Source organism: Perognathus longimembris, chromosome 18, assembly GCF_023159225.1.
Source record: "Perognathus longimembris pacificus isolate PPM17 chromosome 18, ASM2315922v1, whole genome shotgun sequence".
NCBI lineage: Eukaryota > Metazoa > Chordata > Mammalia > Rodentia > Heteromyidae > Perognathus > Perognathus longimembris.
The window spans coordinates 14,756,017-14,783,852 of record NC_063178.1 but is presented as its reverse complement, the minus strand read 5'-3'; the positions used below and the strand labels follow the sequence as shown (position 1 = coordinate 14,783,852).

The 27,836-nt window shown below is 39.6% G+C and overlaps 1 protein-coding gene across 9 annotated transcripts in view; it reads right to left on the bottom strand.

The window, feature by feature from the left end:
- Positions 1–27,836, bottom strand: part of Cacnb2 (calcium voltage-gated channel auxiliary subunit beta 2) — a 279,522-nt gene that overhangs the window by 77,812 nt on the left and 173,874 nt on the right. For 7 of the 9 annotated variants that reach the window (XM_048367847.1, XM_048367848.1, XM_048367852.1 and 4 more), the window contains one exon: positions 6,971–7,090. In XM_048367847.1, coding sequence (XP_048223804.1) covers positions 6,971–7,090 — 120 coding nt within the window. Of the gene's footprint in view, positions 1–6,970; positions 7,091–8,009; positions 8,681–27,836 lie in introns of those variants that run through there. The other 2 variants (XM_048367853.1, XM_048367854.1) reach the window with 1 other exon arrangement.

Genomic DNA, 27,836 nt, shown 5'->3' with positions numbered 1-27,836 from the left:
TTTGCATGCTCACCATGTGCCAAATCAATGTGGTAGCATTGATTAGCAAATTAGAAGCTAATAGATGCTTAGTGATTGCAACCGTATGGGGCAAAAAGGAGCCTATTACAGCTGGGTGCTCATGGCTCAGCCTGTAATCCTAGTTACTCAGGTGGATGAGATCTGAGGATAATGGTTCAAAGCCAGCCCTGGCGGGAAAGTGCATGCCTTATCTCTAATTGTCCACCAAAACAAGCCAGAAATGGAGCTATGGCTCAAGTGGTAGAACACTAGCCTTGACCATAAAAGCTCAGGGCCTGAGCTCAAGCTCCAGGACTGAGAGAAAACAATGGGGAGAGGGCACATTATAAGGAAAACACTAAAGTCAAAGAAACCACTTCTGCCACAGACTCCTCATTAGACACTGAGCTCCTTGATGGGAAGAATTATGCCTTCCAGTTGCCTCTTTCCTCTTCCATGAGGCCAAGCAGAGTGGAAGAAGGTTCCAGAAACCTTGTTCTTGACATGGATCAGCTTGTTCCATTACTATTGCAGTTTTTCATTTTACAAAGGGCAAAGATGACCTTTCCATGTGATTGACCCAAAGGTCAAGCTGCCAGTTTATGACAGAGATGGATTTTGAGTCCATGATTGACTGAGGTCAGATGTGATGAAGATCACATGATTTATGAGAGTGAAAATATTTTCTGTCTGATCGTATGTGGAAAAAATTTAGTTGGCTGAGCCTTGCATTGAGGATTCAATTTTGGGAAAATTAGACATGAAGTGATGCAAAGGGAAAATTCAGAGAAGAAAGGTTTTCTTCCTCCATTCTGATGGGTGACAGAATTGAAAGATGTAACAAAGGACAATACTGGAGTTCCATACACACAGGAAAGGATGCAGAACAAAGGAGGAAGTGGGTAATGATGGCTGTAGCCTCAGCAGGATGACATAGGGCACTGGTTCAAATCACAGTCTGGAGGCAAAACACTATATTCAAAGGAATCCCCCATCACTGGCATGGAGTGGTGGGGAGGCTGCCTCTGCAGAAACTCCTGAGAAATCCACAGAGAGCTGGGGTCCGGTAGAGTTCAGTGTAAAAAGCAGGAGCCACAACTGCAAGAAGGTAGAAGGCCCCAGCATTTGATTAGACGGACTTCCTTCTTTCAATGGAGGGAACTAAGCCAAGGCAGAACAGATTGTTCCTTTCTGAGGAGTGCGAGTGGGAGCAGAGTGAGGATTCTGCTATACTTTTTTTTTTTTTTGCCAGTCCTGGGGCTTGAACTTGGGTCCTGAGCACTGTCCCTGGCTTCCTTTGTGCTCAAGGCTAGCACTCTACCATCTGAGCCATAGTGCCACTTGCGGCTTTTTTGTGTATGTGGTGCTGAGGAATCCAACCCAGGGCTTCATGCATGCTAGGCAAACACTCTACTGCTAAGCCACATTCCCAACCCCATGCTATACTTATTTTTATAAATGATCTAGAATGCATAGTCATCAGGCATCAGTTATTACTATTGTCATGATAATTATTGCCGATTAGCCCTGGAGGTAAATTGAAGAAGGAATGATACCAGTGGAGCATGCATTAGTGTCTTTGCCTAGTCATAAGCATGCACTAGGGCAGGTACCTAATAGCTCCAAGGACTTCCATACATATAGTTCAGGAGCTATGAAGAAGAAAACGCAATCTAAGCTAATATGTCTTTGGATAATAAGCACATTCAAGCTTCTGGAAATGAGCAATTTTTTTTTCCAGTACTGGGGCTTGAACTCAGGGCCTGAGCACTGTCTCTGGCTTCTTTGTGCTCAGGGCTATCACTCTACTACTTGAACCACAGTGCCACTTCTGGCCTTTTCTGTTTTGTGGTGCTGAGGAATCGAACCCAGGGCTTCATGTATGCAAGGCAAACACTCTACCACTAAGCCATATTCCCAGCTTGAGCCAGTATTGACCTAACATATTTAACCAGTTTTCTAAGCTCTTAGGAGTTAGGCATTTTGACAAAAAAAATAGAAATTTTAGTAGATTGGTCAGAAGAGAAGTAGAAAAAAAAACAGCAGACTGAAAAGGTGGAAAGAAAAATAATGGTAGCTCTCTACTCAAATACATGATGTAAGGGTGAAAATAAGAAGAAAAAGACAATACGGGGAAGAAATTAACAAAGCAAAAGATAAGATGATTTCTAGAACTGACATGGTCCTTCTCTAATATATAGGAAGTAGGAAGCCAAGTAGAATTAGAAACAAAAAGATCTACAAGGCATAACCATGACAAAATATCAAAAGAGGAAAATTATTCAAAATATTAGAATTATAAATACCAAAACCATACTCAAAGGCACAGTGCTGAAAACCAGAAACCCACAAGTTATCCTATGGGGCCAGGTTGGGTGGGTTGGTGGAGCCATTAAGAGAAAGCCAGGGAAGGGGCAACATTGCTCCCAAAGAAACATACTCAGTGCCTGACTTATGGAACTGTAACCACTCTGTGCATCACCTTTATAATAATACAAAATAAATATTGTTAAAAAGTCATCCTACTGCAAACTCAGGAAATTGTTTCTGCTCCTCAATATTTCAACCATCTAAAGTCTTAGTTAAATGTGAAGGTAGACTATCTAGCTGGCAAGACCTTAAGAAGTTGACCTTTATTTATTTTTTCTTCTGAAAGGTTCCATGTTTTCTTAGCCGGCCTTCACTTCCACTGTTTTCTATCTTTGGCTCTAGTCTTACAGTCTCTCTTACAATCCAACTATACTAAGTACAATTTCTTTAGTATAGTAGATATTCAATGATTAAAAAAAAAAGAGGCTCAAAATTTAACAATCAACCAGGTGTTGGTGGCTCACAGCTGTAATCCTAGCCACGTAGGAGGCTGAGATCTGAGAATGATGGAAAGTCCATGAGATTCATCTCTCCAATTAACTATCAAAATAAAAACCCAGAAGGGGAGTTGTGGCTCAAGTGGTAGAGTGCTAGCCTTGAGCAAAACAGCACAGGGATAGCAAACAGGCCCAGAGTTTAAGTCCCAGGACTGGCATGTGCACATCTATGTGCGCACGCATGCATACACACACACAATCTAACAATTCTACTAAAAACAGTACACTGAACCCATTCTATCTCTGTATCCAGATTTCCCAACTTACAACCTTTGGAAATAGAATAGAATGTATCATTTTTGGCAAGGGCATAAAGAAAATTACATTTTCAATTAAAATACAATGAGATCATTTCATTTAGTAATTTCAGTCCTACACATGTGCACATACATGAGAAATCAAAACATATGCAAACAAAACACCTTGTACACAAATGTAAATAAGAACATTACCCACAATACCTAAAATATAGAAATCACTCCAATGTTCATCAACTGGCAAATAATAGAATATGGAATTTATAAACAATGGAATATTCCTGGGCGGTAAAAAAAAAATGCAGTTTCTGATACATGCTGTGGCATGAACATTAAAAGCATGCAACTGCCAGGTACAGTGGTCAATGCCTATAATTCTAGCTACTCGGGAGGCATAGGTGGGGAAATTGCAATCAAAGTCAGCCTAAGTGAACAACAGCAAAATGCCTGAGACTCCATCTCAGTCAAAGGCTGTGAGTGAGGGGCTGGGGATATGGCCTAGTGGCAAGAGTGCTTGCCTCATATACATGAGGCCCTGGGTTCAATTCCCCAGCACCACATATACAGATAATGGCCAGAAGTGGCGCTGTGGCTGAAGTGGCAGAGTGCTAGCCTTGAGCAAAAAGAAGCCAGGGACAGTGCTCAGGCCCTGAGTCCAAGCCCCAGGACTGGCCAAAAGGTGAGTGGTAGCATGAGGCACACAAGGGAAGCACGATGAATGGGCATAGTGACACACACCTGTCATTCCAATAACACAGGGAAACACAAACTGGAGAATCACAGTTCAGGCTGGCTGGGCCAGAAAGGGCTGGGATTGTAACTCAAGTGCCATAGTGATTGCCTGGCAAGAATTGAATTCAAACTTCAGTACTGCCACAAATGAAACAAAAAAGACCCAAATTGCTTTAAACAAAAAGAGCACTGTGGGCATAAATGAATTTCATAAAACTTTTTTTCAAGTAATATGAAAGGTCACAATTTAAGGCAGGTTGGTGCCTAGTTTTCCCAAACTGAACTAGATCAGAACACATATATGAGATGAGAAAATACCAAGTTTAAAAACAAGGTCACATCAGTTGCTTATTTGCCTCTATATTGCTTATGAACACACTTCATTGTACCAGTTTAAGAGAAGCTGTAGCAAAGTGGTAGTGAAGAGTTCTGGAGTTTACTGACAGCAGAGTGCTTTGTTATATAATCTTTTGTAGGTCACTTAATTTCAAGAGGCAGTGAGTGTCTCTAGTTTCACTATTTGCCAATTACCTTATTTCATAGAGCTATTATTAAGGCAATTAATGGATAATGTAGTTCATCTTTCTATGGGATCAGGACCACAAATCACACTGAGGTCTCTGCCATGTGTTTGCACAGACTCATGACATAGGAGATTCAGTGTGAGTAAAAACACTAACTTATAAGTCTTTGTACAGGGATAAACATAGGAAACATCTGATTATTCCCAAATGGAATTTCAAATTAATTAAACTATTTAAAGTCAAATAACGAATTCCTGTTTTTAAACCTTAAGGTTTTGTTTTGAAATAGGTCCCACTAACAACAGATGCCTGATGACATTCTGTCAAAGGAGAACAGATTAATTCAACCTAATGAAGAAATAGACATCTAGTAACCTTCTTTTGCATTTTTTTCTTCAAAACATTGGAATAAATTGTCTCTACCAAGCCATAATTCTAACATACAATAACTTAAATCCTAATCTTTTTTCTTCCTATGAAACATATATAAATTCTCACATACTCATTTGCATACATCAAAAGTTTAAGGCAATGACCCTATTAAAAAACAAAATGAATGTCCCCAAAAGTGGAGATGTGGCTCAAGTGGCAAAGCACTGGCCTTGAATAAACAAAAGCTCAGGGACAGTGCCCAGGCCCTGAGTTCTAGCCCCAGGATAAGCATAATAAAGAAACACACACACACACACAAAAATGGAGGTCAATAAACTTTTTCATTAAAAACATGGAATGTGGTCCTGTTGTTTTGCCTTCCTTTAAAATTTAACTCTTGCTCATTCATGTTCTATGCAATTTGCAGCTGTAAACTTATTAGGCAGCATGATAAGAAATATAACCATGGTTTGACTTAGGGTCAACATTATAAGCCACACTAAGTTGCAAGATTTAAAAGCTCTCTGAAGTTAGGTAACTTAATTTTGAATTACAGCACACCATCATGAGCGGAAAATGCTCCATTTAGATAACTGAGGATTGGAAAAGCAAATCTTTAACACATTGGGTTACATGATGATGAGACAGGAATTGAAGCAACTGTTTGATTTTGGTGAGAATCACATGAATAAATTAGCTACAAATAGAACAATCTTATTTCTGGAATACAAACTGCTATTTTTTTTCCTTGACTATTCTTTACATCCAGGTACAAAATGTGGAACACAGAATTCCCCTCTTTCTCTCTCCCTCCCTCCCTCTCTCTCTGTCATCCTTAAGTGTTGCACAAAAGGGCTTCAATTTAACATGTCAGTTTGTGAGCACAATGCATCTTGGCCAATATCACCCCTTCCATCCTCCTCCTCCATCTCTTACACTCCCATCCATCCCCTCAGATTTTGCATTCTCAGTTAGAAAATGCACTTTCCTCTGTACAAACATGGGGTGACTCACTTTACCAGATTCCACCGTAGTTTGAATGATTTCTTCTGGCAGGTGGATGGGTTTGAAAGCAAGAGAACCCCACCTGGCACTATCTGTTTGTAGTGTCCCCAGTGTCCCCTCTCACACTGTTCACGTGCTGTCTCTCAGTTAAGACTGTCTGACTTGGAGACTTTCCCACCAGCTGAGCTCTCCGGAAAGCACTGTCTTGAGGAGAAGTCAAGGTACCGGCCTAGGGGTCATGAATATTGCATAAAGGCTGTCCAAGCTTCCAACACCAAATCACAAGCCAGGATTCCAATAGTAACCCACAGAAATTTCATTCAGAGATGCAACAGCTAACAGAAGCCTTGTAACAGTATCTTAATTTTCCTAACAAGATCAACATACCACTTAACTACATTCCAAAGCGGTAATTTTATTTTTTTGGAAAGGTTACCACATGATACACAAACTAAGGTCCTTTAAATTTGGACAATCACCTGCTCTCTAGAAATGGTTTTTACTCAAATGGATGCACAGGGAAAAGGAATTTAAGTGATACAGGACTTGAGTGATCATTTCATAATTAAATGAAATTCAGCCTGAAATAAAGTCTTCCTCTACTTCCTATCTAGTTTCCAGTTTCCTATCCTCACTTTATTATATAATTCTATAAAGAAGAAATTATTCCAAGGGGAGGGGCTTTTTAAGGATTAATCAAATTCACTATTGCAGCATATAATAATTATTATTTTTTTAATTTATGAGAAACCATTTTAAAAATACTTAAGGGGGTTAGTCTTAAACCTAAGAAAATAAGATCAAGAAAATCAACATTAGCTTATAGGAAATTTGGTGGTTTTCTTTTGAAACAGAGTTTCCTAGGAAAATGAAATAAATATTTTGATATTAGATGTCACTCTTCTCTTTGTATCTTTAAAGATCTTTTTGTCTGTGTCTAAATAAACCAGCTGCCCTTGAAAGCAGCTGCTTAGATTATGAAATAGCATAAAAGTAAAACCCCTTGTCGCACACTACACTTCCTTTTTAAAAAAATAATTCAAAGCAATGGAAGAAATGACACTATTCATGGTATCCTTTTTGAAACCAGACAATGCCAGGCTCTCACCGAGCAAATCTAAGCTCCAGGAGAAACTTCCACAGATAGTCCATCATCTGCACAGCCCCTCATACCTCTCAAAGGGCGGCCCTGGGAAGCCAGACACTGGCTTACCTTTGCCTTTTCCAGCTGAGCCTGGGCCTGCCGCTCAGCCTCTCTGCGCACTGCCTCCCGGTCCTCCTCCAGAGACACATCTGAATCCGATGGACGGCTGGTGTAGGAGTCTGCCGAACCCTGTGGAGGGAAAAGACAGAGTTGAATACAAGCTCAGTCCATGCTGTGTAGCTTGGAAAACTCACTGGCCTGGCAATTTGCTTCTTGGATTGTTCTATCAATTCCTGAAAAGAGACAGAATGGATCCTTTTATTTTTTTTTTAATTCTTCTTCTTCTTCTTCTTTTTTTTTTTTTTTGCAGTGACCCACTTAGCAAAACCTGCTTTCTTTGCCTTGAAGGTGATTCAATAGAGTAGCAAAACATACCAGGTTCTCATTCCTGCCCAAGGTTTCCCTTCCAAAACAATGAGACAAAGTGGAAGGCAGAACAAGTGCTTCCGAATGAAATCAGCTTGATACTGCAATGCTGAACAAGCTGAAGGTTACAGACGGCTTTCAAGGATAGTCTCAGAAACCATCTCCATTCTAAAGCAAGCACCGACCAGGAACAAGACATCAACCTAACAAAGTACACACAGGAGAGGGGCTAAGGAGTTAGCAACTTGAACTCTGCAAAAATGTCACTGCCGAGATGCTTCCTACTCCTAATCACAAAAATCTTCCCTTACCTTTTACTCCACCGGCTACCTTCTCCCAAAACGCTGGAAGGCACTAGCAGCCAGCTCCATTCCCTTCTTTGAACAACACACTTAAAAATACCTGTGCACAGATATTTAACAAACACCTGCCTGAGCCATCTCATTTGGCAAGAAATTACAATGCAGAAGGGACTGAAGGAAAAATGATAGGAATCTCTCTCTCTCTCTCTCTCTCTCTCTCTCTCTCTCTCTCTCTCTCTCTCTCTCTCTTTCCTCTCTCACTGTCTTGCAATCAAGAGCATATTAACTAAAACAAACCACCCTCTCTGTCAGCATGCACTGCAACAACAGCGAAGCAAAAGCAAGCCACCTCTCCGGGAATAAAAGCCCTTTACACTTACACAGATCTCAGAATTCTTCAGCCTTCCACCCTTGGCTCTTTTCAGAAATCTGATCCAGGTGGCCTTCATTAGCCAGACAGCGCCTTCCTCATCCGCAGCTGCAGCCCCGGGCACAGATTCTCAGTGTGAACTGAGCCCTGGAGAATGCCAGCACCTTTCCCATCCATGCTCCAGGCAAGCCCCTCTTCTGTCCCTTGCTGCCTCCCGGGGGTTCACTCCTTGCCCCAGAAGCCTCTCATCGAGGAAGATTCTTCTTTTCCCATTCCAAGGGGAAAAAAAAAAAAAAGAAAAAGCACACACTGGAATGCTTTCAAAATAAAGAACACCTCAAGTGCATTCAAAGACAGGGTTCAACTCGTTCTAAACTTAAGGTACCTTATTTTCCTAAATATGCTCTTCCTATCTCTTGGATTCTTACAGGGAATTAGTTGTAAGGAGATCTTTAAAAAGAAGAAGTGTAGAAAATATAGGCAGTGATATTTGCAAGTGCAAAGTTCAAGCCTTATCTTTAGAGATCTGGAGGGGGAAGGTGGAGGAGGGAGAGAGGAAGGAGGAGGAGGGAGGAGGAGGACTTACTCCCTGCACTGGGCATGCTCCACATGTAGCCTTTTTACGCAAATGCTCGCATCATACTGTTAGTCTATGTCAAATTGCCATTTTACATCAAAAGTGTAAACAGCTGAGGCAGTCTTCCTGCTTCTATAGTAACGGAGAACATGGAATGTTGATCGGCTTTCTGTTTCACCGAGAAGCTGTTCTCAAAATCCAAGCATGCAATCTTTTCATTTAATAGTCTTTTCCTCATCACCTGCTGCCTAAAGTACACCCTGTGCCATAAAGACAATCTGCAGGTCCTAAATACTACTGACAATATTAGATGGCAAAATAAGCAAATCACGCTCCTCCATCATCATCATACTGCTTTTTATTGCTTGTGACTTCTTCAGCAAGATCTGGCCATTTAATTAGGACACCAAAGTAATCACAGCTCTGTAAAGCGAAGAGTTTAACGGAGCTCAAAATGTCTTTGGACTGCTTCTCCAACTGAGAAACTACCCTTCGAAACAAGCCAATGAAATAAATAACTGAGTTGTTACAGCAATACTTAGGAAGAAATTTCAACGCTTAGGTGATTTAGTAGCTTGTGTTAACAGTCACAGGATACAGTAATGGAGTCCAAATTCTCCTTGTGGATAAGGAGACTGTGGCTTGATAAAGTAACACACTAGCATTATTCATTTCCTGTGCAAATGGAATTACATTAAGGCTTATTTATGAACAAATGTACACGAAGAGTTTTTTTTAAGAAAATTCTAAAATGGACTACATTTTTCTTAGTGTGATAGGAGGTTACTGTGAAAATACTCATGCAAGTGAAAGAACTGTTGTTTGGCTGCTTATGGTGGTGTGCACCTGTAATCCTAGTATTTGTGAGGCTGCAGTAGCAGGATTAAGTAGAAGCCAGCCTAAACTACACACTGAGACTCTCTTTAGAAAGAAAAGAGAAAATGAGAGATTGAGAGAGGCTGAGAAAGAAATAGAGAAGAAAATAAAAGGAAAAATAAAGAGAGGCTGAAAAAAAAAAAAAGACATACTGACACAAAGGGAAGGAAGGAAGGAACTATCTTTTTTTTTTTTGCCAGTCCTGGGCCTTTGACTCAGGGCCTGAGCACTGTCCCTGGCTGCTTTCTGCTCAAGGCTAGCACTCTGCCACTTGAGCCACAGCGCCACTTCTGGCCGTTTTCTGTATATGTGGTGGTGGGGAATCGAACCCAGGGCTTTATGTATATGAGGCAAGCACTCTTGCCACTAGGCCATATCCCCAGCCTGGAAGGAAATATCTTATATATTCCCTTCCTCCTTTGCATTCTGGGATAATATCAGTCTTCATGATCTAAATGGTAGAATAAGGGTTTCAGAACAAAAATCAAAGATTGTACCTCATTTCACATTATGACATAAACGAATAATTTGACTGCTATTGTTATAAAGTAAGTACAAAATGCGTGAGTATGGAAATGCATCACAAAATTTGTTCCAACAAAATACACAAGGAACAAGTGAGTCCACACTGATTTAAATGGTAGGCGAATTCCAATCTTCCCAGGAACTTCTCATAGTAATAACAATATACTATAAAACAACTAAGAAGCACAATTTGACCCCCTAGTGGGTCAGTCCCCATGACCACCATCTTCCCAGTCACCCAGTTAAAGGTTCCGGTCCTATCTGTGAAGGTACAAAGTTTGTGTCATTCAGAAACAACCCATCATGTCAAGAAGTGCATAAGGAGAGGAAGAAGGTAACACACACACGGCATGATCTCATTCCCTTTAAGCAAAAGAAAAAAAAAATTAAACCCTGGGCTAATAATCAGATGGAATGTTGACTATGCACAAGCATGTTGACACCAATTTCCAGGTTTAAAATTTAAGCATTAAAAAATGTCTTCACCAAGTTCTAGTGAGGATGCTCTGAATACTTGCCACAACTTTACTAACATTATTTTATAGTAAATGGTATGACTATGCAAGTGATCTTTGAATTAGCTTACTGAAGGAGCCTGCTTCATTCCTTTCATCTGTAGTAGTATATAAAAAATTCAACTATTTTTCACTATCAAACTTAAAAATACCCCTCCCCCCAAGTAATCATAAAGATAGTCACTGTTAAAGACAGTCAGAGTTTAGCCTCTCTTGTTGCTGCATTGTTGAAAGTCACCCTCTAACCATATGTATTACAATTAACCTCTTTCCATTTGGGAGTACGGGTTTGTGCAGTTAGAAGGGCTATGTCTTAACTTTTTGCCTTTGCTACCATATGGACTTTCTGGGTCATCGCGCCTCAAGTCATCTTGAGTGAGGAACATCTGGCAGTCATTTTCATAACTCCTGAGCAAGTTCATTACGAGAGGTACCCTTTAGCTCTTCAGTGCCTATCACGTGACTATTTCATCTGTTAAAAGTATTTGTCCTGGGGCTGGGGATATAGCCTAGTGGCAAGAGTGCCTGCCTCGGATACACGAGGCCCTAGGTTCGATTCCCCAGCACCACATATGCAGAAAACGGCCAGAAGCGGCGCTGTGGCTCAAGTGGCAGAGTGCTAGCCTTGAGGGGGAAGAAGCCAGGGACAGTGCTCAGGCCCGGAGTCCAAGGCCCAGGACTGGCCAAAAAAAAAAAAAAAAAAAAAGTATTTGTCCTGGTAGCCACATCCCATTTTCAGCTAGGCATATCTCCACTTCTACAGGGTAATAGTCACATTCCTCATTATAAATTCCCAAGGACACATGGAGCTGAATGCCTCCCCACAGTTCACCCTAGATCCTTTCTTCTTATCCTTAGAACTTAATTCGATTAACGTAGCCTTTTCTCTACTCTCTAGTTTCTCTCTCCACTTTTGCATCAAATGTTGGCATAATAAAACATCACTCTTTTTTTCCTTTTTACATTTTTTTGCATTTATAAAGTTTGCTTTTTTAAAATATATATTGCACTCCATTATTACTAGTCTTTTTTTTTTCTTTTTTTGCCAGTCTGGGCCTGGGTACTGTCCCTGAGTTCTTTTGCTCATGGCTAGTACTCTACCACTTGAGCCACTATGCCTCTTCCAGCTTTTTCTGAGTAGTGTGGAGATAAATCTCATGGACTTTCCTGCCTGGGCTAGCTTCAAACTGCCTCTGATCTCAGCCTCCCGACTAGCTAGGATTACAGGCACCTCTGGCACCTGTTTCTAGTCTTATATATTTCCTTCCAGCACTCATTCTCTTGATCCTTCTTATATTTCTTTTTTCTTTGAAATTCAAAAGGATAAGAATTGTAAGCCTACACCAGAGTGGCATCTGTGGCATCTATTTCTGTTGGAATCCTCATGTGAAATGTAAAGCAATGCTCTTCAGCAAAATCATGTTCTCATAGTATCCCAAGGATGATGATTCTTTTTTTTTTTTTAATTGGTCTGACACTATGACTCAAACTCCATACCTGATGCTCTAACTCCTTGGCTGGTGCACTACCAACTGAGCCATGCCTCCAACCCTAGAATGCTAATTCCTGAGATGAAACTATGTCTTTTTATACCATCTCCTCAACCACTTCCTCATACATAGGACCATGCCACCCAAATGCCAAAGCAACCCTAGTTATTTTCCGTGGCCCTTCCATGAGATGGGCATGCCCTGCTGGTCAGGCCCACATTCTTTTTTTTTTTTTTTTTTTTTTGGCCAGTCCTGGGGCTTGGACTCAGGGCCTGAGCACTGTCCCTGGCTTCTTTTTGCTCAAGGCTAGCACTCTGTCCCTTGAGGCACAGCACCACATCTGGCCTTTTCTATATATGTGGTGCTGGGGAATTGAACCCAGGGCTTCATGTATACAAGGCAAGCACTCTTGCCACTAGGCCATATTCCCAGCTCCAACGTTGTTTTTTTTTTAATTTTTATTTTTTGGTTGGTTGTGGGGCTTGAACTCAGCCTGGGCGCTGTCCCTGAGCTCTTCAGCCCAAGGCTAGCATTCTGCCATTTGAGCCACAGTGCCACTTCTGCTTTTCTGGTGGTTAATTGGAGATAAAAGTCTCACTGACTTTCCTGCGCAGGCTGGCTTTGAACCGTGATCCTCAGATCTCAACCTCCCGAGTAACTAGGATTCCTACAGGCATGAGCTACGAGCACCTGGCCATATTTTTTTTTTAAAGAATAAATTGGAAAAGATAGGGTCTAAGGAGGAAAGGCTCTATCTTGTACTGCCTGGAGGTAGATGGAGATAATCTATTTTTTAATATAACTTTTATTTTTGCTCAGAAGAATTAACTTTTGTACTGTGAAGTGCTCTACCTCTAAGAAATGAGAATTGCAATAAATTGTTTTAATAGTTTCTTCATAGGCAGAACCATAAATGACTTGCTGATAAGGAGAGATCTAGACTACAAAGGCAAAGACGAGGCAATGTATTGAAATAAATTTAAATTTGATAAATTTATTTTTTTCTTCAGTATTTGATACTTCAGTTTGCAGTTGCCAGGTAATTCAAACAACTCAAAACCATACCATAATGTACACCTCAAATGTGATTGGCTATCAGCTGGCTAAAGGTCAAAATAACAGAAATAATAGGAATCTTTGCAAGATCTTCCCTGTGTGATACTTCTATGATTATGGAAAACCTACTATTACGTTTTCATTGGATCAGAGACTAGGAAAATATGTAAGCTTTCTGTAACTATAATAGATACTAATAAAATGATCAAATTTTGTAAGTTAAAAAAAAATCTTACCTCCCAGCCCTAACCACATACATTTATTAAGCACTGATTATTTTTACATTCTCAGCAATATGACTATAAGGCAAATACTGGGAAATACTCTTGCGGAGCACTGATTACTTTGAAATTCTCAGCGATCTTACTATAAAGCCAAATGGTAGGGCTGTAGCTGTAAAAAGAAGAATATGACTTCCCAGGCACCCATAGCACATATCTGTAATGCTAGCTACTCGGGAGACTGAGGCATGTAAAACTGATGTTCAAGTCCAGCCTGAGCAGAACAGCCTGAAACTCCTCAGAGAGGGGGCATGGCTCACGGCTCCAGTAGTGGGGTCCCAGATGTGACTAAGCAAGTTGAGCATAGAGTCCTAAGTTGATGCCCAGCTACTGGCGCATGCGCATACACACACACGCACACGGATATTTCCTTTCAATCAACTTGGTATTTTTTTCCAGAAGCTACAGGAACAATATTTGCTATGGAATAAAGTTAAAAAGAGGGGCTGGGAATATGGCCTAGTGGCAAGAGTGCCTGCCTCATATACATGAGGTCCTGGGTTCGATTCCCCAGCACCACATATACAGAAAATGGCCAGAAGTGGCGCTGTGGCTCAAGTGGCAGAGTGCTAGCCTTGAGCAAAAAGAAGCCAGGGACAGTGCTCAGGCCCTGAGTCCAAGCCCCAGGACTGGCCAAAAAATAAATAAATAAAGAAAGAAAATAAAATAAAGAAAACAAATAAAAAAGAAAGAAAGTTAAAAAGGTTGAGATGATAGAATGATGTTGGGAGATTTCTCTTAGTGTGATGAGATGACACTAAGACAACTAGAACAAATGAAGAAAGGTTTATAATGAAACATGCTGGGAAGAGAGAGGTACAGGCAGAGGGAATACAATATGCCAAGGACTAGAGTCCTAGACGTGTTTAGCTATGACTGACTGGAGGCAAGGAGGTCAGAGTAGCTACTTTTCAGGAAGGTTGATTCTCTCTCTGACTCTGTTTCTGTCTTTCTCATTTGCTGCATGTACATACATACTCAACTCCTGGAAATGAGAGTCCTGTATTTATATGGAATTATCTTACAGAAAATCTCTTTACATCTGCTTGCCTCTCTTAAAGAGTAGCATTTATCCTGCTATCACTAAACTGCACAAAACATTGTGTCTTCAGAGTCTTAAACAGAATTTTTGGATTTTTGTCCTTCTTAAGCCTACCAGTGTTTATTTTTCTTGTTTTTTTCTTATGCTAATTTTTAAAAAATAATTACTTATTTATTGTCAAATTGATGTACAGAGGGGTTACAGTTTTATACGTAAGGCTGTGGGTACATGTCTTGTACAATTTGTTCAAATTGTTTTGTGTTTTTAAAGATTGATTTACATAATGTTAATACTTAGGACAGTCAATTTAGCATAATTTGGGTTGATATACAAATAATGGATATTGTTAATTTTTTTGTTGCAGGGGTGGGGGTGGGGAAGGAATCTTGGGGTGGGGGATCTTAGGACTTGAACTCTGGTCCTGGGAACTGTCCCTATATTTTGTTTTTGTTTTTGTTTTTTGGCTCAAGGCTAGCACTCTACTATTTGGGCCACAGGTCAATTTCCAGCTCTTTTTTGGGGAGGGAGGCAGTAAGTAATTGGAGCTAAGAATCCCTCAGGCTTTTCTGCCTGGGCTGGCTTCAAACTGCGATCCTCAGATCTCAGCCTCCTGAGTAGCTAGGACTACAAGTGTGAGCAGCCAATAGTTACATTTTTATGACTGCTTACCTTATGTCAGGATCTGTGCTGGATCATGAACATTATCTGTTTCTTCAGTGAATTTTTTCTGATGTGAAAATTGAGGCAGAAAAGTTGTCTGACTGAATACACGCACACACACACACACACACACACACACACACACAATTCCATATATATGTATATATGGAGTTTTAGCAATCTGAATTTGAGTCCCATGAATGTATCAATTCCTAGGATAAAAACTGAAACTTACTTGTATACACAACTGATATTTCTGTTATTCTAAAACATATACTTTTCTATCTTCTTGTCAAAAACTTAAGTAATTTCTAATTGTCATGATGACTTCTAAACGATTGATTCTAACTTTCTTAAGTTTGGTTTGAGCATGTCTCAGTCCTCTCTCTCTTTCTCTCTCTCTCTCTTTCACACACACACACACACACACACACACACACACACACTCATAATTGTTCATCTTTTATTCTTCCAAAGGTTCAGTGAAGCTAGAATGAGGGCCCAATGAAAATACAGATAACTTTATATTCTTTATTACAATGCTGTTTTGTAGACTCAGCTGCTATGCTGCAGTTTTCCTGAGACTCTCTCAAAGTGACCAATTTTTTTCATGACTAATCCCCAATAGAAAATAGATAGTAGAATAGGCAAACAATACAAGTCAAGAAAGCAGCTATTTAAACTTCTCTCCCTCTCTTTCTCTTTTCCCCTTTCTCTTTTCTTGTTCTGGAAGTGAACGTGGCTTTGGCAAGCTGATTTGGGTAAATTGTGTGACAGATGGTCCCACCAAAGTCTGGCTCACATCCAGGGTCTTCGGAGCTAACCTGCAGTCGAGGAGGAGCAGATGCTAGCTTTCCACATTGCAGGTGATGTTCTTTAAAGGACACTGAGAGGTCTAAACTCAAAGTTCTGTTTACTTTTGCGAGTGGGCAGTAGTAAGGTTTGAACTCAGAGCCTTTCATTGCTAGGAAGTTGCTCCACTACTTGAGCCATGTTTTTGTTTTTTTCTTTTTCAGTTTTCCTCACTTATATACCAGAATTGCTGAGAACTATACTGCACACAAGCACATGAGCTGTATACATTAACTGCATGAATGAATAAGGAAAGAGAGAGGGGCCAGATCATTCCTTGCCACAAACTTTATTTCAAGGTTCTCTGTATGGTCCTCCTTAGCATTCCTAAACACTTCTAAACATGCTCATGTTTCTCTTCCTTAAAAAGTCACTCTCCAACTCTGCCACCCAACAACCCTGACTGCCCATAAAAAATGGGCAACAAATATTTATAATGAATAAAAAATAAAAATCATCAGCTTAAACATATCCTTGGTATTTTATCCAAAAGCTTCCATAAATATCAAGTTTATTAATTTAGCGCAAATGTCAACTATAGGTCAATTGATTAAATAACCAGGTTCCATACTAAGTAAGGCACTCTGAATTTTTTAAAAAGTCATTATGCTTAAAATTTATATAGTATCCCTCTTCTTCCAAATAACATGAGGTTTTGTATTTTGAAAATATGATGGAAGTGTGTGTGTGTGTAAAGTCTCTTTTACTATTAATTTTACTTTTTCATGCCAGGAGTTTCCATGTGGAGCACTTGCTGTAGAACCACAGGAAGTCATGGTGCATGAGGCTATTGGAAAGAAACCAGGTGCCTGAGGATTTTCTTATAGAGGGTTGTAAATATGTTATCAATGTGACATGTGGAGTGACTGCTTACCACCACTGCTCAGGACTTCCATCCCTACAGAGTGGCAGCTGAAATTCATAGCAGAGATCCAAAAAAGACAAAGGTCATAAAAAAAAAATCAAACCTGAGCTGGGTGTGGCAACTCACACCTGTCCTTGAGCACTTGGGAATGGAGGAGGAAGTTATCTGGGCTACCTAGCAAGAGTCAGTCTCAAAACAAACAAACAAACAAACAAAAACCTAAAGAAAACAACAACAGCAACAAAACACCAAACAATCACAAGGAGGACAGTTTAAGAAGAGAAATGCAATCAGAAAGGAGGAGGAGGAACAAGGGTAAGAGATGGTAATGGGGTGTACGTATATGGTTAAGAGTAGTATGTATATGCATGCAAACATCACAACGAACCCCCATTATGTTATATAATTAGTACACATTAATAAAAATCTAGTTAGTACAGGAGGGATATATTTCCTTACACAATTTTGAGTGCATATACAAAACATGCATAGATATGCACAAATATATGTGTGCATCTATACATACACACACATATTCTCATTTATTTACTATGGTAATGAGGACTGAAACCAGAGCCTCAAGCATCTTAAAACACAGAACAAACCCATGCTCTAGAATTGAGTCCTACCATGAGTTGAACCCTATATTTTAAAGGAATGTAACTAACTGGATACATATAAAATTCCCATGCACATTAAGGAATCTTTACTACTGAAACAAACACATCCATATGTTAGATTTTGTGGTGAGGTTTGAGATGGAACCTTGAGCTTGAACATTCTAGGAAAGCGTCCTCCTGCTAGAGCTCCGCCCCCAGCTCCCAGGCCTTTGCTTGAGTTACAAAACCAATGACTCCTGCTCCTATCTTCCAAAGTGAGTTGTTCCCATTAGCTCCAACACCACAAATACTGCTGTGCAGACACCAGCTCATCTCCAGGCAACAACTCTGCTGCGGGCCAGGACCAGATAGGGCTGCACTCCTTAAGGACTTCACCCTCTCACATGTTCCTGGCACAAACTGCAGCCCTTTTACTTGGGAGGAAACTCAGTAAAAGATGAAGAGATGTAAATAATTACGAAGATTAGAAAATCCACCAGAAAAACCCTCAATTCATCACGGGCAACTGGGGAAAATAGACATCTAAACATGCCTCTGATGAACATCTAGCTTTGAAAACTTCTAAATTATGGTTCAGATACTCAATAGTTAGAAAATCTTAAAGATAATTTCAAAGTGAGCCAGGTGCTGGTGGCCCACACCTGTCATCCTAGCTACTAAGGAGGCTGAGATCCAAAGGCTGAGGTTTTGAACCTGGCAAGAAAGCTCCTGGGACTCTTATTTCCAACTAAGTACAAAAAAGAAAAAACAGAAACTATAAATGGAACTGTGGCTCAAGTGGTAGAAACCTTGAAAATATTGTTTAGGTGATGCACAGATCCTAAGCACATATATTTTTTTTCCTGTTTAACCTTGATAAGTTGATTTAACCTTGATAAGTTTTATTATTTATTTTTACTGTGGTTAACAGAGGCAAGTAGGCTCCTGACTTTCCATTCTTATCAAGTAACAGGGAAAGAAAAGCAATAAAGACTGTTATTCTGTGCAAAACAAGATATAATCCCATCTGAAATACCATAAAGAATCCCTTTGGTGTAATTAATACATAAATACAAATAAAAAGGAATGACAGGAAAGCAAAACAGGCTGGGGGGGGGGCGAGGCACAGGTGGAAGGAGAAACAGACTAAGGAAGAGAGAGAATGAGAATGAATTTGGTTGATTGATGGCATTTATCTGCAAGTATGAAAATAAAACTATGAAATCTGGTGAAAGTTTTCTAAAAGGTGGGGGGGGGTGAGACTAGGGAGAGAGTAGGGGATGGGAGAGGTTGATCAGAGGCTATATTGTTGACTTATGTAGATATGTCACAATACAACCACAACCAATATATGCTGATGAAATAAAAAGATATTACCAAAACAAACAAGAATAAAGTATCAAAGGCTGAGGCAGAAATTATGTCAGGTTAGACATAAAAATTGAATACCAAACTGCTTAGACACAAAATGTTAGCGTTCTGAAGTATTACATTTCCCTGCTAAAAATGTATGAAATGACAACTTAAGTTTCCATTGAGCTTTTATCATGTGAGCACTTAGATAATTTGTTGGTACTGGGTGAGGTATTTAAGCAGGACAAATGACTCAGTAAATTGGTAGTAAATTATTAATATGCTGCTCTAAAAGTCTGACCTTCCAGAAAGATATGACTTTGGTTCAGAGAGATTTTAATATTAAAAATAGGCTACATGATCAGGGATTTGCTTGGAAAAATACCAGTGGAGTGAAGCATTTAGTAATAGGCACGACAAAGCACCCTAGTGACCTGATACAGTTAATTTATCCCTAAAGCAACTCACACACCTTCAGGAAGAACTAGAAGCAATCTGGTCTACATATGTCTATGTAGATAAAAAGACAGGAAACTAGCATTTTCAGCTAGAAACAAAAATGTCCTGGTCATTTTCTAGAAAAGATTTGCAATATCTTTCTCTCCATTTTTGTGCTCATTAAAAAAATATATACTTTGCATTACTTGAATTTTTCAACTAGAGAAGAAATAATTTTCATATTTATGATTAAAAAAATTCAGGCTGGAATGTGGCTTACTGATAGAGTGCTTGCCTAGCATATATGAAGTCCTAGGTTCAATTCCTCAGCACCACATAAACAGAAAAAGCCAGAAATGGTGCTGTGGCTCTCAAGTGGTAGATTGCTAGCCTTGAGCAAAAGATGCTCAGAGACAGTGCCTAGGCCCTGAGTTCAAACCCCAGAACTGACCAAAAAAAAAATCAATTTAGCTGTGTATGGGTGGCCCATGCCTGTAATCCTACCTACTCAGGAGGCTGAGATCTGAGGATCACAGTGGGACGCCAGCCAGGGCAGAGACGTCCTCACCAGGCTCCAATATACAATCAACTACTCAAAAACTGGAAATGGCATTGTGACTCAAGTGGTGGATTACTAGCCTTGAACATAAAGAGGCTCAGGGACAATGCCCAGGCCCTGAGTTCAAGCCCCACAACCAATATATATATATATATATATATATATATATATATATATATATATATATATATAATATTTTTTTCAAGTTATTCTACAACATGATAACATGGCCAAGAGGCAGGAAGCAGACACGTCCTAATTTGGGGACTCTTAAGTGCCACCTGTTTCAGATCCCTGAGGCCCATAGTCTCTCCTTTGCCCTCTTAATTCTGCTTTCAGACCCTTCTTGTGCTTTTCAGCAATACGTCTTTGTGAAATGCCAATGTCAAAGCCATGATCTGACATTGATAAATGCAGCATTGGAAGCAGAAAGCCATGAGCTCCCCATATTATTTTTTTCTCTGATTAACATTCTTCCAGGCTCTCACTTTCTGGGATGCAGAATATATATACTTAGGTAATTACTTATATAGAGAATTATTTACCTTAACAAGTAAGCTCCACAAATGCAAGGATTTCTGCTGCTTCTGGTTACTGGTTAATCCCCAGAATCTAGCACAGGGCTTTATATACAGTAAGAACTCCAGCAATGTTTGTTGGATAAAAATTAAGATGCTGTGTTATTCATCTCTGTAACACTATCACTGCCTATCCTTTCTATTTCACTATCATAACCCTATTGAAGTTAATTAACATTACAAGAGTCATTTTTCTCTTATAGACTTTTATTTTTTTACTGGTCCTGGAGCTTGAACTCTGGGCCTGCGCCCAGTCCCCTGAGCTCAAGGCTAGCATTCTACCACTTGAGCCACAGCACCTCCACTGGATTTTTTCTGTGGTTAATTGGAGATAAAATAGTTTCACAGAGTTTCCTGCCCAGGCTGGCTTCAAACCGTGATCCTCAGATCTCAGGATCCTGAGTAGCTAGGATTACAGGTATGAGCCACTAGCATCAGGTTTTTGTAGTCTCTTGTAGTACTGTTCTACTTGGTCTTTCTACTTCTACCTTACACCATAAATCCTTGGATCTGTGCTCAATAGCTAGGTTAATGTTTGTCACTACATTAAATCCCACCCTATTGTTTAAGATACTTACATTTCTTCCTGTTCCACTTGAAATCCAAACTCCTTACCCAGACAAGTTGGCCTTTGTTCACATTCCCATCCTATCTTGTACCACCAATAATTATTTGTGGTTAACTGGAAAGGTATTGGTCTAGCACATCAAACTCTGAATGATGTTAGATGTCAAATAGGGAAAGTGATCATTTCTATAAGCTTGAGGAGTGTTTCATCATTTAGCAAATAATATAACATCTATATTTCCTGTCAATTGGAAAACAAATGAGGTCAACACTTTTACCATTCTGCACTCTGGGAGACCACAGAGACATCTGTAGAGAAAAAGGCCAATTCTCAAAAAGTACAGATTTTTAAAAGTAGGTCCTAAATCAAGAATTTGCAGAGCAAATTACTGTGGAAGCAGTTACCTTCTAGGAAAAATCTGCATAATGCTAAAAGGGTTGCAGTCAAGAAATGCCCTTGCTATTTTATTAATCCCTCTCCCTTTTGGCCGATAGTGTTGTTTTGCCCACACTACAAAGTAGTTTATAGACATCTTCAGTGGAGTTGTAAGCGCCTAATGTCAATGCCTCCACTGGATGTCATTTATGAAGCATATTATTTTATTTCAGATGATGGTATGGGAAAAAGACATGAAAGTCTCACTCCATATTCCATGTTCAACACTTTTCAAGTTCTCCTTAGTGTTTTCCAGAGAGAACTAAGGATCATTTGTATATGGAGTTCAGAGAGATGCCTGCCTGGGTTCCAAGGACCCATTTGCTTGTGGTGAGCAGGACTTTGAAGCTGGGCCATGGTGTACAGGCCATCATCAGGGAAGAGGTTTTGGGACCTGTGTCCGTGGAACACATTATTTCATCAAAGGACAGCCACCAATAGATGCTACTCCTCCATGTTCCAAACACTGTCGTCCATTAAATCCTATTAAAATGAACCTTCTATTATGGAGGAGTAGTGGGGCTTGTGACATATTATTACTGACAACAGAACCAAGGGATAGCCACCAGTAGTATAATTTTCCCAGCTGGCCCTACATCTGGAGACTCAGTCTTAGCAATTAGTAGGGACAGCTCTGTTGGTCTCACTGCTCCAGCTGCTCTCGTTCTTTATGAGTCTTTCCGTAGTGGACCCCTTTGCTTGTGAGCACCCCAGGAAGGGCAGGACATCATTATGTGTTGGCTAGGGAGAAATGTTCTAATGAACACCTTAAAATTCAGATTGCAGAAACAAGCTTTTTTTTTTTTTTAATAAAAACAAGTAGGATCCCCAACGGTATGTTATTTCTTTCCTTTTCATCTTTTCCTTAGTGCTCTGAAAAAAAATTAAAAGCATTGTGAAATATCTTTCCCTAAACCTAAACTCAAAGTTTCATTTTCCTAGTTAATAGCTTTTTATTGACTTCAGAAAGCAATTTAAAGAAGAGCCAATCTCAAGAATTCCTTTCCTTTCCTCCCAAAATGTACTTGTGGAGCTAGGCACCTGTGGCTCATGCCTGTCATCCTAGCCACTCAAAAGGATTCCAGTTCGAAGCCAGCCCAGGCAGAAAAGTCTGTAAGACTCTTATGTCCAGTTAACCACCAAGAAAGCCAGAAATGGAGCCATGACTCAAGTGGTAGGGCACTAACCTTGAGCAGAAAAGTTCAGGAACAGTGTCTGAGTTCAAGCCTCAAGACTGGCACCCATGGAACAAAAGGAATTTATTTGTATGTCCTGAGGTACACTGGAATATTCAAGGGTTTCAATCAATCAAACTTTTATGTTTGACTAAAACAAAAAAAAAAGGAAATGATGCTTGGTGATTTGATCAACATTTAAAAAGACATTAAAGAAAAATTAAAAGGTCATACATAAATACAGGTATACGTGTATACATATACATGTACCCATGCATATATATACACATACATACATTATATCCATGTATATATACACATGTATATATGCATATATATGATGGACTTTTATTCATCCATCAGGAAGAATGATAGTACATCATTTACAAAGAAACAGATGAACCTAAAAAAGGAAAAAGTCAGGCCTGAAGAAACCAGGAAGGCATGTTTTCTTTCATATGTGAAAGTTTTATCTAATTTATAAGTATATATGTAAATATATAAGGTCATATACACAGGCACACACACATATTAACTAAAGTATAGTATGTGCACAGGAGAATTCAAATGGTGTAACTTGTTTCAACAATTAATGGATACCAGGAAACTGTACTTGAGGTATGTTGGGGGTAGAGGGGGGAGTGAGGTGCAGAGGAGAGGGTAGATGAATGAAAGGAGGAAAGGCAGGGAATGTAGCCATAATATTCAATATATATATATATATATATGAAAATGAAATTATGAAAAGTGAGGGGATGGGTAGGGTTGGGGGAGGTGGGGGAGAAGATGAAAGGGGTGACATCGATCAAGATGCGTTGTGCTCTACTTAAAGGCAATAAAATTACAATGTACAAATGGAGGCTGGGGCATAGAACAGTGGTAGAGCACTGGCTTAGCATGTGATGTCAATCCCTACCATTACACACACACACACACACACACACACACACACACGCACACAGAGACACATACACACAAAGATAACGTAGGGGAATCAAAGGAAAGTATTCTGTTAAGCCAATGGCTATATTAGACTAAATGGCAGAGGAAAGAAGACTACAACTCCGTATTAGCAGTGTAACAATGACAGTTCTGAGTTATTAAGGAATTTATATGCTTTGAATAAAGCAATGAAATCTAGAGAGTCCAATTCTGCATGTGCTCCCAAAATTGTAAAACTCAGAGAATCCCAGGTTGTGTCAGTGTTTTAGGTAACCAATAATGTCAGCAGGAAAATACCCAATTAACACTCATTCAGAATTAAAATGTTGACATATCACCAAGTATGTTGTCATTAATTGAGTATAATAATTCGACTGTGAAAAGTGACACTTTTCAGCTTTGCATTCAGGCCTCTGGAGAGACATACTATAATTATCAGTTGGGTTTTCTTTGTTGCCAGTCCCTGTAATTTCGCCCTCCCAGGTTTCCTAGCTTCTAGGTGGGTAACTCCACATCCCTCAAGCAAATTCTTAATTACACCATATCCCTAAGGACAATACCTTCTCCAGCAGCCAGAGCTTAATGTTCCTGACTCCTGGTTGACACACAATGACCTTTCAAAACAGCCAAGAGAAAGAGTTCAAAAGGCCCATGCATCTCATAATAACCATTTTCACTCCCTCCCCAGATCTGGCTTGGTAATGTAACATCTGAATAGGAGAACAAAGGTTCACATTTGTGTTGGCCAGTATAATTTTTAGAAACCTCCATAAAACTCATTGTACAAAAGGGCATCATTAATTTCCCAAATTTGATCCTAGCCTTGTGTAAAACAAAACAAAACAACAACAAAAAAGCATAACACTTTTGCTGTTATAAAAATGCCTCAGAGTTCTAACCCCACAGATCAAATCAAGGTTTGGCTCCTGGGTACAAGGGAGCCCCAAAGTCTCTGTCTGTGGATCCTGTGCTAAGAATAATGCTCACGTGACAAGCGAAGAAGTCTTATGAAGTTCTGATTTTAGCCAGTCACACTCAGTTTGTGGCCTCTTCTACTCCATCAGAGAATTGCGTGCTTGCAACAGATACCTTGAAGTTGGAAGTATTTTCCCTCTGACCTTTGACAGCAAAATTTGTCAACCTCTGTATTCCAAGACACAGTCAGATTATTTTAACATGGATTTATTACATGTGGTTTTTGACCAAGTGCAAACCAATTTTATATATATATAATGTATATATAATATATGTATGTATATATAGCGTGTGTGTGTGTGTGTGTGTGTGTGTGTGTGTGTGTGAACACATGTTTGTGCTGGTACTGGGGCTTGAACTTCCGGCCTGGGTACTGTCCCTGAGCAATTTTGCTCAAGTCTATTGCTCTTTCACTTGAGTCACAGTTCTACTTCCAGCTTTTTGTGGTTAATCAGAGATAAGAGTCTCTTGTGGCTTTTCCTGCCACGGCTGGCTTTGAACTTCAATCCTCAGATCTCAGCTCTCAGCCTCCTGAGTTGCTTGGATTACAGGCTCTAGGCCACCAGTGCCCGGCCAATGATAATTTTTTCTTAAATCAAAATTTCAAAAATGGAATCAATTAATTAATTTAATTCATTGCAGGTACTGTACCTTGAACTTGGGCAATCTCCCTTAGCTTTTTGCTGAAGGCTGGTGCTTTACTACTTGTACCAAAGCTCCATTTCTGGCTATTTGGTGGTTAATTGGAGTTAAGAGTCTCATGAACTTTCCTCCCCATGCTGGCTTCAAACTGCAATCCCCATATCTCTGCCTCCTGAGTAGAGCTATTGGTGACTGGCTTGAAAGACAAAAAACAAATAATTTCTGCATGCTTATTACCCATCTCAGCTGAGGTGGACAATCTTGGTGAGTCTCCCATTACCATTAGCTGTGTATAAATCACCATGCTAATCTCAGGTTATTTTGTCATGGCATGGAGAGTTGACTAGCACAGTACATGTGTGTATGCGTAAGATGAAGTGACCAACAATGAGAGGAGGTTTTTCTATTTCTTTAGATTGCTTTTCCAGTGTCTAGAGGAATGGAAATTTTAAGGAAGCATGAGCTCTGCTTTTTAAGTGCTTCCCAGATAAACCCCTTTAATAAAGTTGGTGACAAATAGTTTGAGCTTGCCCTGGGTTCATTCTTTGGAAAGAATAGAATTTTCTAAAGAAAAAATCCTGGCTACCATTCAAAGAGGGTCTGCAAATCTCTGCTGCCCCTCACAATCAGGGGGCGGGGCTTCACTTTTCTGTGATCCCAACTGTGAGTTACACAGAGGGGCAAGATCTGAAAACTGTTTCTGCAGCTGTTCTGGGGGAGGGGAGAGAAGGGGGCAACAAGGAAGATGTCTCAGGGGTTGGGTGGCCAGGGGGGTAAGGGGGGGACAGGACTTCATAAACTGCAGGAGAGGAAGGGAAAGGAGAAATTTAAATGTCAGTGGACTCAAGAGCTACTATGGGCTCACATTTCCAATTTGAAGATTCTTGCAAGGTGCCAAGAGGCCAGGCCAATATTTCTCAACTTCTAATCCTAAACACCTAACACTGTGACATTAAACCATAGTCGTCTGGAGACTTTCTCTTGAACAGATCATGATTATGGACGTTGAAAAATCCATTCATATTTATAAGAAAGATAAGCCTGCCTGCTACATCTAATCTTCCTACCTTGGAGAAGCTCAGTGTGTTTCACTCATATTGGCATCAACTTCAGCATTTACTGGGAGTGAACAGTTCATCAACATTTTATCATTCTACTCTCTAACTTCACAGCAGTGAGGCAGGTATTATTCCATTAGAATTCCCAGTTCACAGATCAGGAACTGAACTTTACATGGGTTGATGGGTCACCACTGCTCAAACCTATGAAGTGGCAAACTCAATATAAATGCCTGGTTTAAATGTGTCCAGGAATTCCAGCAAACTTCTCTGAAAGCATAAAAGAGTTTACAGAGCTGAGACGCTAGTCTAGTCCTGTCTAAACAGCTGTGGTGCTAACCCTCAGTCCTGTAGGAGGAGCTCAGTGTAGATCAGCTCTTGTAAACAAGAATGAATGTCCAAATCACTGGGGATTTGGGTAAATTGTGTTTTTGTCATTTTTTTTTCATACTGGGGATTGAACTCAAGGTCTCAAGAATGCAAGAACTCTACCACTTTTGAGCCACAACTGAATCCCTTTTGTTTATATTTTGTTTTTGAGATAAGATCACATGAAGTTTGTTTGGGTTGATCTCCAACTCAAAATCTTCCTGTCTCCCATTCCTGAGTAGCTGGGATTACAGTGTTGTATCACCATACCATGCTGAGAGCCAATATGAAAACATTTATATAGAAGTTATCTTATAGGACAAACTCTGGATTTTTAGGTGCTTAATAAACATTCTAATTTTATGTTCAGGTTTTAAAAACATTTGAATACTTAACATAACAACCCCAAATTTGGTCTTACAAATGAAAATGACCTAGGTCAATAAATTTATAAGGCCTTTGCACTTCAAATGAACATCACCAACTCTGCCTACCCTTTGTCACATGTAAACCAGAACTTTAATATAGTGACTTACACTTGACAGCTTAACATGATTACACACTTGAAATCTTTTATCCTCATGTAGATAGAGCATATGTTTCTCAAGTTATGTAAAAAAGATACAAATTATTCATGAGAAAAGTGGTGTGTAACTATATTCAACAGGTGTGTATTTTTAAATACAGACTGACTAATACCTGTTTGTATTCCCAAAATACTTTTGGGAATATATTTTAGGAGAATATATATACCTGGAAGTCATTTTCAGAAATGCTTCTTTTGAGATGTTTATCCCATCCTGGAATTACTTCTTCCTGGCTGATAGCATACACCTGAATGGAACTTTTACATAGTTTGGAAATTGTGCATGAATCACATACAACACAAACAACCAAAGCATGTAAGAAGTAAATGTTGCATATTTCCTGGGACTTGGCCTGTCAAGCCTAAGGCCATGAGTTCAAATCCTGACCTCTATGAAAAAGTCATCTTGTTTTATATTATAATACAATGACTCATGTAGAGTATATGTAATACTTGGAGCTTGAATTTCAAGGTAATGTAAAAGAAAGTTTGGGGTTTTTTATCTTAATGGTTAAACTGATGTTAATCTAAGGTAGACCATATAAAATCATAGCAAATCATCTGTGGGTTATCAAGACATTAAGGAACCAAAAGTATTATTGAGGGGAGCATAGTATTTCTAAGAAATATATGGTTTAAAATACATAATTAAAACATTCTAGCTGACAGAAGTGGCTCATTCTTGCAATCCTAACTACTCAGGAGGCTGAGCTAGGGTGGAATTTGGTTTGGGGCCAGTCTGGGTCCCTAAATCCATGAGATAGCCCCGTGAAAAAAAAATTCAACCAATAAAAAGTTGAATATGGTGTTTCAAGTTTTTC